This window comes from Notechis scutatus, chromosome 3 (genome assembly GCF_049901735.1).
Source record: "Notechis scutatus isolate UNSWTSFEM ecotype Mainland chromosome 3, rNotScu1.2, whole genome shotgun sequence".
Taxonomy (NCBI): domain Eukaryota; kingdom Metazoa; phylum Chordata; class Lepidosauria; order Squamata; family Elapidae; genus Notechis; species Notechis scutatus.
The window spans coordinates 25,326,694-25,343,926 of record NC_142011.1 but is presented as its reverse complement, the minus strand read 5'-3'; the positions used below and the strand labels follow the sequence as shown (position 1 = coordinate 25,343,926).

General features: G+C 36.4%; 1 protein-coding gene across 2 annotated transcripts in view; it reads right to left on the bottom strand.

Annotated features, from left to right (window-relative positions):
• Nucleotides 1-17,233, bottom strand: part of GDAP1L1 (ganglioside induced differentiation associated protein 1 like 1) — a 61,073-nt gene that overhangs the window by 15,918 nt on the left and 27,922 nt on the right. For both annotated transcript variants that reach the window (XM_087959336.1, XM_026664868.2), the window contains exons 2-3: nt 12,684-12,876; nt 6,177-6,350 (exon numbers count right to left, since the gene is read on the bottom strand). In XM_087959336.1, coding sequence (XP_087815462.1) covers nt 6,177-6,350; nt 12,684-12,789 — 280 coding nt within the window. In that variant the 5' untranslated portion in view covers nt 12,790-12,876. The remainder of the gene's footprint in view (nt 1-6,176; nt 6,351-12,683; nt 12,877-17,233) is intronic.

The window sequence follows — 17,233 nt, the reverse complement described above, 5'->3', positions numbered from 1 at the left end:
ACTGTAAAAGTCTGACTCACAGACGAACACTATACAGAAGCCTGATGATGGCAGATGAGATTCTGCTGAAACATTGCTACAACTTTAAAAGAACAACTACAATGACGTGGGAAAATACCCGAGCAAAGCCGAATGCCATACATGTAAGTACCGCGAAAACTTAAGAAATATATATATATATATATATATATATATATATATATATATATATATATATATATATATATATATATATATATATATATATATATGTTTTCTTAATATATATATGGAATATATATATAATATATATATGGAAGATGGCTTGATGTTTTTATGTTTTGTTTGTCTATGTTTGTCTTAAAAAACAATAAAACTTTCTATTGTGTGATTCTCACTTAATGCTGACTAAAGTAGGCTATTTGCAGAACAACGTCCCAGTAGCTTTGGAGTTAAGTATATGCTCCTCTTCTCTTCAATTTCTATTGATCTGTCAGACTGGATTAGAACCGAGTCTATTTTCTGAGAAACCTCTGGTGTTGTGGCTTTCACAATTGTCCTTAACTGTTTTTTTTTTTTTTAATGAATAGATATTGACAACAAAATGACTAGGAATAGATTCACACATTCTAAAAACAATTATCATCAAAAAGAAAGAGAAGAAGGGGAAGTTGCTCAAAATAGCTTTGCTTCCAATCAACAACTAGTGAGATGATTATCTCAAATCACCAAGTAAAGTTGTGAAAGTTGTGAGGCTGTTGTATTTGTTTTAAAAAGTAGCCAGTTAGTTCAAAGAAGACATTTGCGTTTAACTGAGACATTTAGTTGCTGGACTGGAGAACAAAGATAAATATCTAACATAAGGAAAGGTAAAGAAAAAATGAGAGTAATGCACTGGAAATGAACATAAATTACTTAAATCTTAGACAAACAGGTCATGCTCAGACTATCTATCTTTCTCTTCTTTCTGCCCAACTGGCTTTGGCAGCCTTTTAAACTTCAGTGATCTTTGGAGAAGTGAAGACAATTCTGACTTTAGTTAACGACTGGCCAGCATTAATCTTTAATTAAGCAGTTCTCTTTGGTAGATAACATTGCCTGAAAGTAAATGGTGCATGGCAGATCCTGGGGAGCTCTGTACTTGCAGGGGCAACTGAGGCTCACAGGCCTTGGAGAACAGCATGAAGTGGACTATTTTTTAAAAAAAAAATATTAATTTTTTTATGATGTTCATCTCTTCCTTTTTGAGTGGTAGCAGTGACATTAGGCCTGAAGTCAAGGCTTGGACTTCTCTTTCAGGTCCTGCCTCAATATTGCCACCAAGTGCTGCCTTTTCAGGGTGGCCCAGATCAGTGTGTGTGTGTTGTGTTGTGTGTGTGTGTGTGTGTGTGTGTGTGTGTGTGTGTGTGTGTGTGTGTGTGTGTAGGGTTAGGGATAGAGAATTGTTTCTTTTCTTTCTCTTTTGTTTGGAATGGGGGCTGACATGCCAGCAGAAACAAGTTAGACATTTTCTGAATGTTTGACATGCCAAACCCAAACACCCATTACTGGTTTAGACTGTACTTTCCTTGGCAGCCTGAAGAACGTAAACATTTCAATACACATTCCCTCATCTCATAATCCTGATAGAAAGATGGTTCTAGGTCACCTTCAAAGTATAAGTATCCTAGCACCTTCCTCTTGGGGGCAATATGCTGACTCTGTAAACCGCTTAGAGAGGGCTGTAAAAGCACTGTCAAGCGATATATAAGTCTAAGTGATATTGCTCTGCTGGAGAGAGAGAAATGTTTGGTTCTCTTAGAAATAAAGTCTGTGGTGCAAAGTTAGGTGAGAGTGATATTTATTATTCTCCTCAGCAGCCTTTGATTAAGGTAGAATCTTACAGACTGGAGGAAGTCTAAATAAATGAACCCGAGGAACTTTTGTTTTGGGGAAACTGCTGTTTTGTTTTGGGGAAACTGCTGTATAGTCAGAAATTTACTTTAGACTTTTCCTTTTTTGTTTTTGATTCCATGTACAAATTAGTGAATGGTGTTTTACTTTCAGACAATAACAGTTTCAAGTGAGGCTATAAATCAGCTGGAGATCTATGAAGAAGATAGATTCTTAAATTCCTGCAGGCCCAGGAGCAAGAAACCAACAATGTGAAGATTTGGAAAAAGGAGAATATATTCCAGCCCAAAAAGAAGAAATGTCTTGAAAATTGTTGTTATGTCCAGCATGGTTTCATTAGGAAATTTGTCACCTGTTCTCTCAAGGACATGAGCCCTTTCATAGCTGCTGGAATATTCTTAGGTTAGGTACCCTGCCATTTTAAAATTATTATTATGAGATGTTTATCACAGCTTTTGACCAACTCAGGGTGGTATACACACATATTCCTCACATTTTACACAATAACAACTTTGTGAAGTTGACTTGGTTGAGAGAGAGTGATGGCCCAAATTCACTCAGCTGGTTTTCATGCCTAAGGGAGGATTAGAACTCAGTCTCCTGCTTTCTAGCCCAGCCCTATAGGAACTACAACGGACTAGCTCTCCAGTGTGGGAACAGCCCAGTACATTATCGGCCTCTGCCTCCACTCTCTCAGTTCATTGGCTCTGGAAGCTGCTCTGGTATTTGATTGCCTGTTGTCTCCCCAGGATAACAATGAATCAAATATCCCCAATCAATCCCCAGAGAACTTGACCATCAATCTGCCCTGGCTGACAATCTAAAAATAGAACACAAGAAGAAGAAATCAAAGGATCATCTACCTTAGCCTCCTAAATAAGAAATCAAGATAGGAAAAAAAAAAAATAGAAAATGGGTAAAGATTCAGATTTCTATGGACTATCTGGTGAATTCCAGTAAATTTGTTTGGCGTAGGGAATTAGTTTGCTACTGGAAAAATTCCTGGAATTTTGTTTTAAATTTCCCAATCTAGCTATTGTTCTGAGATTTCCTAATAATTCCCCATCAAGCTAGTTCAGTTGCGGTTGGCTAGATGCTGCCACCTGCTATAACACATAAGGCTTTAAAATATATATACTGTATTATGTTTTAAGAACAATAACTACCATAGACTAAATTAGAACAGAAAAAGTAAAAAAAAAAAAAAAGAACAGAAAAATCTAAAAGTACAATATGAAAAGTTGCCCGAAAATAAGATGGGTGGCCAATAAATGTATTAATAAAAAAGAAAATAGAAAAAAAAGATTTAAAAAAAGATATAAAAACATAAAGAAATGTTTTCTTCTAATATTCCTCAAAGCAATTATAAGTACAATTATATTTCAATCTCTCTCTCTCTAAAGTTGCATCATGTCTCTCCTCTTTCCATGATCTATCCTATCCAATCATTAAAAGAAGGCTTGACAGTAATAATAGCCATTGCTGCTCTCATTTTTATTATCCTGCACAATTTTACCTCTGAATATAGATCAGGGGTGTCAAACTTGTGGCTCACGGGCCAGATGCATCATGTGCTGGCCAAGCCCACCCTTGGTTTAGCAATGGGGGGAAAGTTGCAATATGTCACGTGACGACAATGTGTAATTGCAAGTTTGACACCCCTGATATAGATATTCTATATAACTCTTATGCCTATATTCCTGTGAGATCATATGGCACTCTCAAATAATTTAGAAGCATTTCCAATAGAAAAAAACATGAAATCAAGCACAAACTTAACCAAAAAAAAAAAAAAATTAGTGAAGAAAACCATGTAAATGAACATATTTAAAGATGAGGGAAAATCTAGCCTGAATTTACAATTCTATATTAAGTTTGGGAAGATTTTTAAAAAAATCTTTGCATTTGCAAATTGAACTGTTTGATTATAAATTATCCTGTGTCGTTAAACTGCAACTGCCTTTGGTATTCTTGTCACAATATCACTATCCACACAGTAGGACTGCCTTTCATGAAATGTCCTTGTGGAAGAGTTATATTAGGCATTGTCAATGTTTCATGAGAGCTTGTACTTGAAGCACAAAGTGTATTGTCAATTTATCCTTATTTCTGTAATCTAATCTAGACACATCAAGGCTGCTCTTGGCCAATAGAAATCTAGAAGGCCTCCCTCAGCTCAGTTCCTATTTGAGCCAAACTGAAATCTTCAAAGCTCTATTGAGTATACTAAAAGAAACTTTTCATGTGTATCTGCAGGGATTTTCAACATGCCATGGAAATTCCTATCATCGTATTATTTTTTTAAAAAAACCTCTAGTACTATTTGAAATTTTCAAGGACTAATAAATAGTCTAATGGGGACAGAAGGAGAAAACGGCTTTTGTGTTGACATGCATTAAGTGAAATGCTTACAGCAGAGCTACATGTTACTGAGAATTTTCCAAATGTCAAATTGTACTCTCTGAACTTGTACCCCACTTCTCACCAATCATGGAACTTCAAAAGAAGTAGAGTAAAACCTATTTGATCAAAAGCAAATATATGTAATATGTGATATGAAATTCCTGGGTGCTTGTGGGGAGAAGCAGTGGGGATATGGCCACTAGTGAAGAAGGCTTGAGAAAGATACACTTAAAATAGAAGCCCAAATGTTGCTCATCCCAACTGCAAAGTAAGGCTTGGTTCACAGAAACAAGCAGCTATTGAGGCAGGCGGAGAGGACTTGTGAAGCAAGCTATTCAAATGTCACACAAACACAGTTTTGTCATTGCCAAAACAAACCAAGCCAAAAGAGTTTAAGTGGCACAGCAAAAATTACTCCATCCACTACTTTCCCTTATAGGACAGACTTGAGAAGGTTTTGTTTGCCTTACTTGATGCTTGCATAATGTGAAATTTGGACTAGGGACAGAAGCAAGGAAAGAGTGGGACCAGGCAGGGTTACAGCCAGCAATATTGAGTAACTAGAATGGTCAAGCTAGGTCTTACGAATCATTATATTAGAGCCAATGGAAGGGAACAGCTGGACATAGTACAGCACAGCACATTTGGTCTTTACAAACAGACCTGCCCTGCAGTTGACGTTGTGTCTTTTGTACAATGCTTTATGAAATTGCCTTATGCTAAATGCTATCATGCTAATTCAAGTAGCACATATTATATCCTTGGATAAAAATAGGCATTTCTGTCTCAACAAAAGGAGAAGAAAGGTATCATGAGGGAGAAAGAAACAATGAAAGGAATTTGAAATAAAAGAACAGTAAGCTAACTTAAACAAACAAACAAAATGCAAACTTTGAAGAGAAATACAAAATATTTCACCAGAGAAGATTGTGACTGGGGACTCAGTGTTTGCCCACTGCCGAGCTGAAGTGCTATCCTATCCACACATCCTTGATTTTCCAGATCACAATAGAAATTATATGAAAACCATGTTAGTGCATGATAGCAAAAAAATCAGGAGTCTGATAGCACCTTTTCTGGCACATTTGATGTGCTGCAGCTCACTTCATCAGCTGCACAAACTAGCTTGATTGATGTAGGATTTAAATTGAGGTTGGAGGTAGGAAGGGAAAGACAGAAAGGTTATATAGATGCAGATTACATGTGAAAGAGACTCCAAATATCTTATCTATTGCAATGTATTAAAACCCATTGTGTTCCTTCAGACAGTTGTTTGATGTGTGTGAGTTCAATTGGAATGATAGCTTTCTTTTTAAGTGGAGATACCACAAATTGAATTTGAGTTCTTTTCTATAGAAAGCAATATACACTGCAATTAATTTTAAGTTTTCTATTAAGAAGAAAGGACACCAGCAAAAACTGTTCTGAACTGAAATTATCCACATTGCAAGCTCCTAAAGATTTTAGGGCAACATATTCAGGCCAACATAATATCAACAGATGTTAAATACTGGGAATTTCTATCCATAGCTTAAAAACATCTGGAAAATACCAAGTTTTGAAAGACTGCTTCATGAGCTGGAGGAACCTCTTTCCCTAAACCCCTACACTTGAAGCAGAACTGTGACTTGTCTTTGCATGACAAGATTGCTCCTTTTTTTTTAGTAGTACTAAAAGTGGCACATCAAGAATTAGCTACATCAGCAAATAATTCTGCTGATTTTGTTCTTTATTCTTTGAGTCTATCATTTTCATTTATTATGCTTAGAGTTCCCTAAACATTTTGTGCTATTGGGAAATGACATATTTTCAATGAAACAGGCATTGCCATATATTCATATCTATAATCACCTACTCAATAACTGACCATAACTGACCACCCTCCATAACTGACCACTTACTGCGAATCTCAGCTGTAGCATACTTTGGAATCATGGAGTCTGTGGTGAGTTCTGGGTGAAGAATGCATCCATGAGTGTAGGCATCCATGGGCAAGGAATCTAGGATTTCTCTATACTGCATTACTCGTGAATGAAGGAGGCTTCCGTTCTCAGGAACTAGCTGGATGACGTGCTCTGCAAAACAAGAAAGTTAAAGCAGACTTTAGTTTATGCTTTTATCTGATGTTTCTTTATCTCTTTTATCTGATGTTTCTACAAAGATAACTTATTGTAAATAACTTACTTATTGTAAATAAGTGTGCCATTGTGAGCCTATTTATAGACTCAGATTTAAAGGGTAATCATGCACCTCGGATTTGAAATATCAAGGAAATGGGCATTTTGGCAACAACATGCAGGGTTAAAGACCTAACAAGTACAAGCAACAAGAAATTGGATAACAAATAAAAAAAAATTCCTGAGAGTTAAAACACTATAAGTGGAATGGCTTGTGTTCAGAAGTTGTGGGTGCGCCATCACTGGAGGTTTTAAAGAAGAAATTGGGCAGCCATTTGTCGGGAATGTCACAGGGCCTCCTGCCTCAGCACAGGGGTTTGGACTAAAATACTTCCAAGGTGCCTTCCAACTCTGTTATTCTGTTAACATCTTTGTATGAATCGGCAAGCATAAAAAGCAGTCAACATGCCTGAAATCTCCTTAGTCAGTTACAAGATCTTGCAGGCAGAGTATCTTAATCAAGATGTATTTCTGGAGGTCTCAGCACTTCATGGGCTTCCCAGAATTTTACCAAAATTAACACAAAAATGTTATTTAGTAGTAAGTTATAATCCCAGCAACTAAATATGTGCAGTTGAATGACCATTGGTAGCAAAAGGTGCAAGGGTATTTCTCTTGTAGCACTACAATACAGTGATTTTTTATCTTTAGCTAAGACCTTTGTTTTCTTTTCAAACTTCCTGCACCGGCTGCCTTTGACATGACGTTGAATAATAGCAGTTCTGTCCTCTACTGCTGGGTCCTGTATTTGTAGGGAAAAATAAATTGGAAAGACTGAATTTAATTTGTAAAGTATCCTAACTATAGGAATTTGCCGAGTGAATGGCAATGTTCTGGTTCTAACCATATTAAATCAGCTTAGAGAATAGAAATACATTTCAGAATTAACTTGATAACTTAGAGAAATGCATAGATAATAGTAGAATTCAATTTAACGAATGCATTTTTCCAAGGATAAGATAGGATATATCTGACAGACTTTGTACCAGTACATCTGAAGAGAATCATTAGAATGTGCTGATATTAATTTGAATTAAAAGAAGGAAGAAGTAATGTGTTTGAGCCTGACTCATGCATGTGTTATTAAATCTGAATTAGCATTACATGAAGACACATCCATAGTGCATTACTCGGACATATAATTCATATTTTTTTCAGAATCTATACAGGTAGTCCTCGACTTACAACAGGTCACTTAGTGACCGTTCAAAGTTACAATGGCACTGAAAAAAGTGGCTTATGACCATTTTTCACACTTGCAACCATTGCAGCATCTCCATGGTCACATGATAAAAATTCAGACACTTGAGAACTGACCCACATTTATGACCGTTGCAGTGTCCCAAGGTCATTTGATCCCTTCTTGCGACCTCCTGACAAGCAAAGTTAATGGGAAAACTAGATTCACTTAACAGTTGTGGTACTAATTTAATAACTGCAGAGTGTCAGGATTCCAGCGATCACCCTAATTAAATCATGAGCCCTGAGCCAAACTTCAAAAAACTTAAAAGAATTCATTAGGAGCAACATGTTGGCATGACCTGTATGAAGCCGATTCTGGCATATGTAATCATAGTCACCTGTGACCCTGCTTCCCCCTCCCCCCTGGGTGTGACATAAATCAATATCTCCAGTTAAGCACGTACATGGGCTAGGTGTCATCCATCACGTTCTCCAATTAGTTCCCGCCCCCAAAAGCTTCAGTAGCTTAGCTACAATCTTTTTTAAGATAAAGTTGGAATGTGCTTCTAAGTTCATTTGCTGTATGTTTCTCCAGTCTTCTTCCTCTCCTCTTTCTTATGCCAACTTGGAAACAAGTGTAGGAATGTTTTACAAGTTGACACAGTGATTTATTTAACAACTGTGGCAAGAAGGGTAATAAAATGGAGCAAAATTCACTTAACAAATGTTTCACTTAGCAACAAAAAATTTGGGCTCAATTGTGGTCGTAAATCAAGGACTACCTGTACTATTTATGTGAGGTACTGTTTCTGACTTATCCTTTACAGATTTGATTCTGTATTTGTCCTCATGTTCCCTTGTCCAAATGAACCTTTTCCCTGGCTCTCATCCCAGATCTCCCAAATGCTATTCCTCAATCAGTTCATTGTAGGAAATGGCTCTGGTCTCATTAAAGCTATGCTATCCTTTTAAAATAATTCACCTAAATTGCCCCATTGTGGTGACAGATGCATATATCTTTTAATTAAAGTTCATTCTGGAAACCAGAGAAGATAACATGGAAGAATGAAAATCATTCTTCTGAAAATCTAGTTCTTATTGTATAGAGGTTTTGGCTTTTATTTACTAATATCTGATAATAGTCACGAAATAAATATGCAGCATGGTTTAAAAGCTTTGTTTTCTTTTCATTTTTTTGCTGCCAAAATTCCCTGTGTGGTTTGAATTGTTCAGCTAGAGTCTGACTTTTCATCTGGAATAAATATGAAATCAAATTCTTTATTACAGATCAGCCACCCAGACTGAATAAAACTGATTAAATAAATTCTGCAAATTAGAGTACAAGATAGAACATATAGAGTAGAATAAAGTGTACAAAATAAAAAGACCTACCATCATGCTTGCACCATTTTGCTGTCAGCAATATATAAGTTTTACAAGCTGAAAAAAACAAACTTTACAATGGTAAGGGTTATCTTGGGGTTCTTATCTGCTATTAAAATTTGCATAAAAATTATTCACTCCATTCTAGAAATGGAATTAGAAGAGACATGAAGAGTACTGTGTGTATGTCCCAAAAGAAATTACAGCATAATAGAATATGACAGCCTATGTTTCAATGTTGCCATCATTACAAGGGCAAAGCCTTTCTGCTTATGGAATTTTACAATTTTTTCCCTCCAGTTCTGCTGATGGTATAATATTGAACCATGACAATGTAAATGCTTGTTGAAATTTATTGTTTGAGTTGATCAATGTATATTACTGCTTTAAAATGTACATTAATGTGTTCCAATTGTACCCTAGAGGAGAGTTTACTATATTCTGATTGTAATTCTATATCAGAACAGAACAGAACAGAATAACAGAGCTGGAATGGACCTTGGAGGTCTTCTAGCTCAGGGATCAAGGATGCTTTGCTTAAGCACCACCATTGCCAGGTCCCAAGAGGCAAGATCAGGGGTCTCCAAACTTGGCAACTTTAAGACTAATGGACTTCAACTCCCAGAATTCCTCAGCCAGCAAAGCTCTGTGGAATTCTGGGAGTTAAAGTCCACAAATCTTAAAGATGCCAAGTTTGGGGACCTCTGGGCAAGATGCTATGGGAAACAAATAGTTCCTCAAGTAACCAGGCCCATGCCATATAGGGCTTAATTTTATAGATGACCACCACCACCTTGAATCACACTCAGAAGCAAACTGGCAGACAATGCAACTTGCAAAGCAGAGGTGTTACATGAGCATTCAAAGACATACCCAACACTGCCTGCACTACTGCACTGTGGACCAGTTGAAGCTTCTGGGTCATATTCAAGGGCAGCCCACGCAGAATGAATGTTAGTAGTCACTCCATGGTGACCAGGGATTTAGGAAAAAGTGCAACTGGTGCATCAAATGAAGTTTGGCAAAAACTTTCTTGGCCACAACTGCCACTTGCAGGCACTGTGAGTCCAGAGGATTTCAAATTGCACAGCACCTGTAAATGACCTTACTCATCTAAGGTCAAAGCTGGAATACTCCCAAATCTGGGTGGTCCAAATATCCTGAACTACTCAGTCTTCATAAGTTTGAGTCTGGAAGGGTTTCTTCCCAGCAAAACCTGCACAGTCTCCAGATTCTGGATCAGAAACATGACAGTCTCACTTGGCCAGTCCAAGTTGAAAGATAATTTGTCAACATAAGTATACTGATGATCGCAAACCCAAAACCAATAGATTACTTCACTCAGCAGTTTCAAGTAGATTTTGAAAAGGAGAGAAAATAGAATCCTGTGGCACATGACAAATAAGGGATCTAGAGGATGATCTCTCCCTAACAATGCTGATTGGAACTGGCCCTAGATAAAGAAAGAGAAACAGCATAAAATGGTGCCTTCAATCCCCAACCCACAGAGCTGGCTCAGAAGGATATTATAGTCCAGTGGTGGCTAACCTTTTTGGGCTCCTGTGCCAAAAATTGTGCACGCACTTGCACACTTGCATTTGCGTGCCGGCATCCAGGAGGCAATGCATGCCCCCCATGCCCCCTTACCTGCACTGCATCTCACAGTTGATTCTTGGCTGGTTTGAGGCCTTTTTTGGCCTCCCAAAGGCTTGAGGAAGGCTTCTGCAGGCTTTGCAGGCTGAAAACTAGCCCCATTTCGTCACTTCCAGTATTTTCAGAAAAACAGGAAGTGATGAAACGGAGCTAGTTTTTGGCCTGCAAAGCCTGCAGAAGCCTTCCTCAAGCCTTTGGGAGGCCAAAAAAGGCCTCAAACCGGCCAAAAATCAGCTGTGAGGTGTGCGCATGCCCAGTGAGGTAAATTTGCCTGCAGCTCGCATGCCGGCAAAATGGCTCTGCGTGCCACTTGTGGTATGCGTGCCATAGATTCACCATCACAATTATAGTTAGTAGTACTGAAAATGATCCAGAGATCAAGGAGCATAAGGATGGAATCACAATCACTTTGCCACAGATCATAAACAAGTGCAACTAAAGTGGTCTCAGTACTAAATTCAGTTTCCAAAGCTTGGAAGCTGATTGAAATGGATCAAGATAATCCATTTCCTGCAGGATTCCTGTCAGCTGCAGATCAACCACCTGATCAACCACCTTCAAAAATGGGGATAATTACAAACATTAGAACATTGGAAAAGAATTTATGCAGACTCAAATACCACTGAATAATGATTACCAAATCAAAGGAGATTCATTACCAGAAACAAAATGTTTAGGGAGATTCAGAAAAATTGTGAAAATGAAAGACCCCAAAACAATAGTAGAATAATAGAACAACTCAAATATCAACAATTGCATAAAAGAAATAACATAAAAGAAACAACCGATATGAGCTTCAAAAAATGATAACTTCGAAGTAATAACCAAAGAACCAGGGGTGGGATCCGACAGGGTTAACTACCGGTTTGGTGATTTACGAGGTTCAGTTATTTACGATGTGCTTCCCTGCACGCTGTGCGCGGGTGCCTGTAAATCGTCATCAGCACGCTGCGTGCAGAGAAACAGCCTTTCAAAAAGCACTTTTTTCCTGCTTTTTAAACTGCAGCTGTGCCTCACATGGCAGCTGAAGTCGAAAAAGCAGGAAATAAAGGTCAGGTAAGAGCCCGGGCGGGTAGGTGGGCAAAAACATCAGCAGACATAGAACCGGTTCTATGTCTGCTGCTCTTCAGAGCTACCGGTTCTACAGAGGTGGAGAAAACCGGTAGAAACCCACCCCTGCACAGAACCACTGCAGGCCAATACTGAAATAACCTATGAATTGGCTTCCCCTCCAACCTCCTGACAAGAAGAATAAAAAGAGAAAATTATAGCAAATACAGAATTACCACTAGAAAGACAAAGATTGCCAGCATGGAAAGTGCCCAAGAAAGATGTGGCACATATAATGAAGGAACTGAATAAGCTGGTTGCAAGTATTAAAATAATATCTATCTAACAGACCAATCAGCTTGCCTACAGTACATCAATGGTGGTTAAAGAAGAACTAGGTATCAAAATTTGAAAAAGCAAAATCATATTCAATCCCAAAGTGGAAGATCAGACTGGATGCCAAAGTACATTAAGATCAGATGTAAGTAATTTAAAGAACATGAAAAAGCAAAAATTGAAAAATGTAAGGATCAAGACAAGTCTAATTAACAAATGTTGGGTTGGCACCAGAAAAACTGAAGAAGCTTTGGAAATCATAAAGAAACAAATAACAGCAATAACAGGGAAAACTGAATGCTATGAGGCACAAATCATCCAATTTAAGCAAAATAAACTATTTCAATCTGACCAGAGACAATTCTATATAAATGGCAATAGAAATTGTGAAAATAGAAAATCAGACAAAAAAAGAACAATCCAGTTTTGGAAGGACAACAACTATACAGATGTAGGAAGATTTAAGAGCTTGATTACAAGAACGTTGAGTTTCTAGAATACTTTTCCACATCTAGTATCCTCTATATTTAAGATAGTGATCACATGTCAACAATAGATAGGCTAATTCAAGGTGATGGAAGTTGTATCCATCACTTTGAGAGTTGACGAAAGTATCTAAAAGTTTACCTCCTGTGAAGTTTTTCTCCATGTAGTCAATTATTTGATTGTAGTCACTGATTATATTATCTCCATGGATGATGACAGGTACTTCTTCCCCAAGATTGAGGCGCATAAACCAAGGTTCTTTGTGCTCAGTCAAGGGCAGGCTCACATCTCGTTCTTCACAAGGTATCCCTTTTTCTGCAATGACCAGACGAACCTGGGGAAAAAAATCAGATGAAAAAGATATGCAATTAGTGTGCAAACTAATGCTTTTAGTATTCACAAATAAATTGTCAGAAACAATTGCAAGTGGTGTGCAATCGGACTGGTTCTCCACTTCATATGGTCTTTATAATGTTACAATTATACCTGGACATAGCATTTGGCATTCATGAAATGCTTAGCTCGTATGAATTTATTCTAGCAGTAAATTAAATTCTTTAAAAATGTTTATAATTATAAGTGAGGATAGCAGATTTCTGGCTTGTGAGATCTATTTTGATTTTGTGAACAAAATGAATAAACATAGTGTACATCATGATAAAAGATTCTGATGGGAAAGAAATTGAATTAAAAGTATGCTGAGCCCAAAACTTCATTTTTGGTCCAAGAATTGCAATGACTTCACAGCCTTTAACATAAAATCCGTTCCTGATTATTCCCATGTTTTTATCTCAGCAGGGGAAAGAACAGAAATATCCTTAGGGAGATCACTACTGTCAAAATTATAGGTACTGTACGACAGTGTCATCAAAGCCTCCGCCTTTTACATGGGTGTATGCAGCACGATAAAAAGAGCAGAATTTCACTGGTCACTCCTGCCAATTTTTTTTTTGTAAATTTTATTTGAGTTTTCACAAAAAAATACAAATAAAACATCTTTTTTGAAAGTAGCGTAATCCCAGGTTACATTTCTTCGTACAGACACAAATTCAATTTCATGCTCATTTTTATGTTCTATTCCATATCTTATTACTGTTTTACATTTTCTGCATAGCTTCTCCCCTTTTTTAATTTTCTCAATTTTATTTTAATTATCTCGTCTCAATTCAAATCATTATATTTATATTTTTTGTCTGTCCTGTTTCAATTATCTATTATCTTTTCTCATTAAACAAAGTTTCTCCTGTAGTTACTGATTGGAGTATGACGCCTTTATATATTTTAAGTTTATCCATTTAACTCTTATTTAGGCTTCAATATACACCCTAAAGTTAAAACGTTCAATATAATACATAACTTCCATTCGGATTCTGCTTGGTACATTCTTAAAATACACACTATATTCTTTACAAAAGAAAAAAATATAAATATATGTAATTAAAACAACACATTCCATTCCAATTCAATTCTATTATTAATATTCATTAAAATCTGAACTTCTTTAACATTACTTTTCAATTAAATATCATACTTCTATGGTAACAATTATAAGCTTTCCATAATTAATCCCCCCCTTCACTTATATTTTATAAAACATTAACTAATTAAAATGTTCCCGTCCCTTCCAAATTCAATTTTCTCATTTATTTTATTTCACTTATTTTATTAACAAACATTTCACTAAATTACACTAACTATTTTATCCCTCATTTTAATCATACATTGTTTCCAATTTTCTAAAGTTATTTCTATTACTAATATAACAATACAATTTTATGTACCTTTACAGAATCCCTTTTTCAGTTAAATTTTCACCCATTATCTCTAAATAGGCCCTGTTTCTCTATATCTTGTTCTAGTCCTTTGTAACTTCTTTTCCTTTCCTTCTTCCCTCTCTTCTTCTCTCTCCCCTTTTTACCCCCTTGTCTCTCTACCTCTATTTCTCTCTTCTGTATTCCCCTCTTCTGTTGCTTTTCAGTATTATACTTATTTTTCAAATTATTTTTCTTTTCTTTGGTTGTTTTTTTAAGTCTTAAATTCTCCATTCTCTTTCCCCCGTTTCCTTTTTCTTCCCCACATAGAATTACTTGTTCATTAAAGATGGCTTCTTCTTTGTCCCAGTCTTCTTGTTTTGCAGACGTTTCTTGTTTCTCATAGTTCCAAATCTCCATTTCTAAGAATTGAAAAATGAAGCCAAAAGAACCTCTCCCTTCTTGTGCATCTTCTTTATACTTTTTAAGTTCCATTTTCAATTCATCCAGAAGTAGTGCCATTGTATAAATCTTTAAACAACCACCGATTAATTTTAGTCATTCAAATGCAATAACCAAGAATCCAAAGATCACCAAGTAATCCAAATACACGCAAGCTGTTTCTTTTTGCTCTTTTTTTTCACTTTCTCTTCCTGGGGTTCTACTGTTTTCTTACAAAGTTTCAGTTAAAATGTATCTTTTAGAAGTCTTGTTGAAGTTTTACTGTAGATTCTTTTTAATTCTAGGCAGTCTCCTCCCTGTTTCCAGATCCTGCCCTTTTATTCTTTTTCTCTCCCTTCCTGCTTATGAAAAAAATTGTTAGTGTCCAGAAATCTTTATTAACCCTTTGACATTTTGTTTTATTTTCAGCTTAATTGCCTGTTGATGTCAAAGCGGATTTTTCCGATTTCTTATTTAAGTCTCTTAGTTGTCAGTATAGGGAAAGGGAGAGAAGAAAAAAATACCAAACCTTTCCCTTTTCACTTTCCTTTGCTGCTTCAGACTCTTCTTTGGGAGCAATGTTATTTTTTTGTAAATTTAAATTCCAGGGTACCTTAGTTGTTGCTTTTGCAATTTAACCCGGTCAGCCAAAACTTTCACTTCTTATCTTCCTCCTGCACATTCTTTTCTGGTCGAGTTCTTCTTTGAGGTGGCCATTTCTGACCACTGCTGCAACCGCCTTCGGGAAAGGGAGTAATGGCCAACTGAGGAGGAGAGATGTGGCTCTCCTCAACCCTGCTGGCAGTCTCCCCCCTCTTCACCATCTCTACGGGGTGGCTTAGCCCCGAAACCAGCCAGCTCGAGGCGCTCCAGCAGTGAGCCCAGACTGAAACCGTGCATGATCGCGGATTTCTGTCTGTCACCGAAGGGACTCCGTCACTCCTGCCAATGTTGATGCTGTTGACCTCTTTCAGAAGATATCTCTGGAGAAAAAAATAATTTTGTTGCCACTGTTGTTAAATGATGGGAACTCAGTATATTTCTTCACTGGGATTCTCACCAGGTTATCTTAGATATTCTGTAACAAAGTATCAAACTACTAATAAAAAATGGAATCGCTGAATGTATATACAGCCAAAACAGTACCAAAATATAATTTGTTATGATGTAATTTATATTTCATTCTCTCTTTTCCATCTTTTTATATTCCAGGAATATAAAATGCATCATTAGACCAAAAGGTTTTTTTTAATGGCATCTACTTACAAGGAGAAATTGTAGAAATGGACACCAGATAATACACAATTTATTTAATACACATTTGTGTAGTAATATTTTAGCCACAAATCCAATTATACATTTAGCTAAATTTCCACAAAAGGAACCATTATAGTAGTTAGATTAATAGATGCACAAATAGAAAACAGATATAGATTAAGAAGTGGGTGGATATAAAATCTGGACTGTAACATATTTTAAAAGTTCTTAATTATGCAAAGATTTAGCTCTCTTGAGAAGTTATAATGCTGAGAAGATGAAAGGGGAAAGAAGAGAGAAAAAGAGGATGACCAACAGCAAGATGCATAGTCATGATCACAGCAGTAATGGATGTATTATTGGAAGACACTCTGAAAACTGACACTCCTAGAGAAGGTTTAGTCTGTGTGATTGTTAAGAGTTGACAATGACTTGATACCACATAAGAAATCAGTTTTAATTTTTTCCTATAATTGTATGTGTGTGTGCAGTTTATTTCTATTAAATATTCATACATGTGTAACTTATAATTTATTTTACATATGATATGCATAATACCTAGTTTAAATATACTTTTCGATTTGTATTCCAGCAATGCTAAGTCCCACTTGAAGTGCCCTTTGCTTTCACACTGTTCCATTTTAATAGGCAAATAATGAATTATACAGCATAACAGAGGTCTAAAATAAAGAAATAGCTGCCAATTGCCTATTATACAACCAAGGATTTGCGAGCTCAATCACAGTTGCTATCAATTCATAATAAGCAAGTATATGTTAGGCATTAAGCCTACATTTAGGTTAGCTATCTGAATGCTAATATCAAGAGAATACCAGTACCTTGGCAACCATATATTTAAAAAGCTTCCTCCATTCTCTCCTGCAACATTTTGCTTGCTCATTACTTAACATGTTATTTCTGGCCAACTGAGATTAACTGTATTTGCTCTTCCTCTGCCATCTATCAACTTCATGCTTTATTAATCAGTAGCATTCTCTGCTCTACCTATTAATGAAGATAGCTGAATGAAAGTAAGAATCATGTTTTTCTTATGCCCAATGCTACTCTAGCATTACAGAAATACTGCATATATATTTAATACCTTTATTCAAAAAGAAACTAAAGCTATTTTGCTTTTCATTCAACTGATCGTCTTCATCATGTAGTGGATGACACCCTGTATTTAAAAATCTATTCTTATTTGCAGTACTTACTTATTTGATTTATACTCCAGCTTTCTAC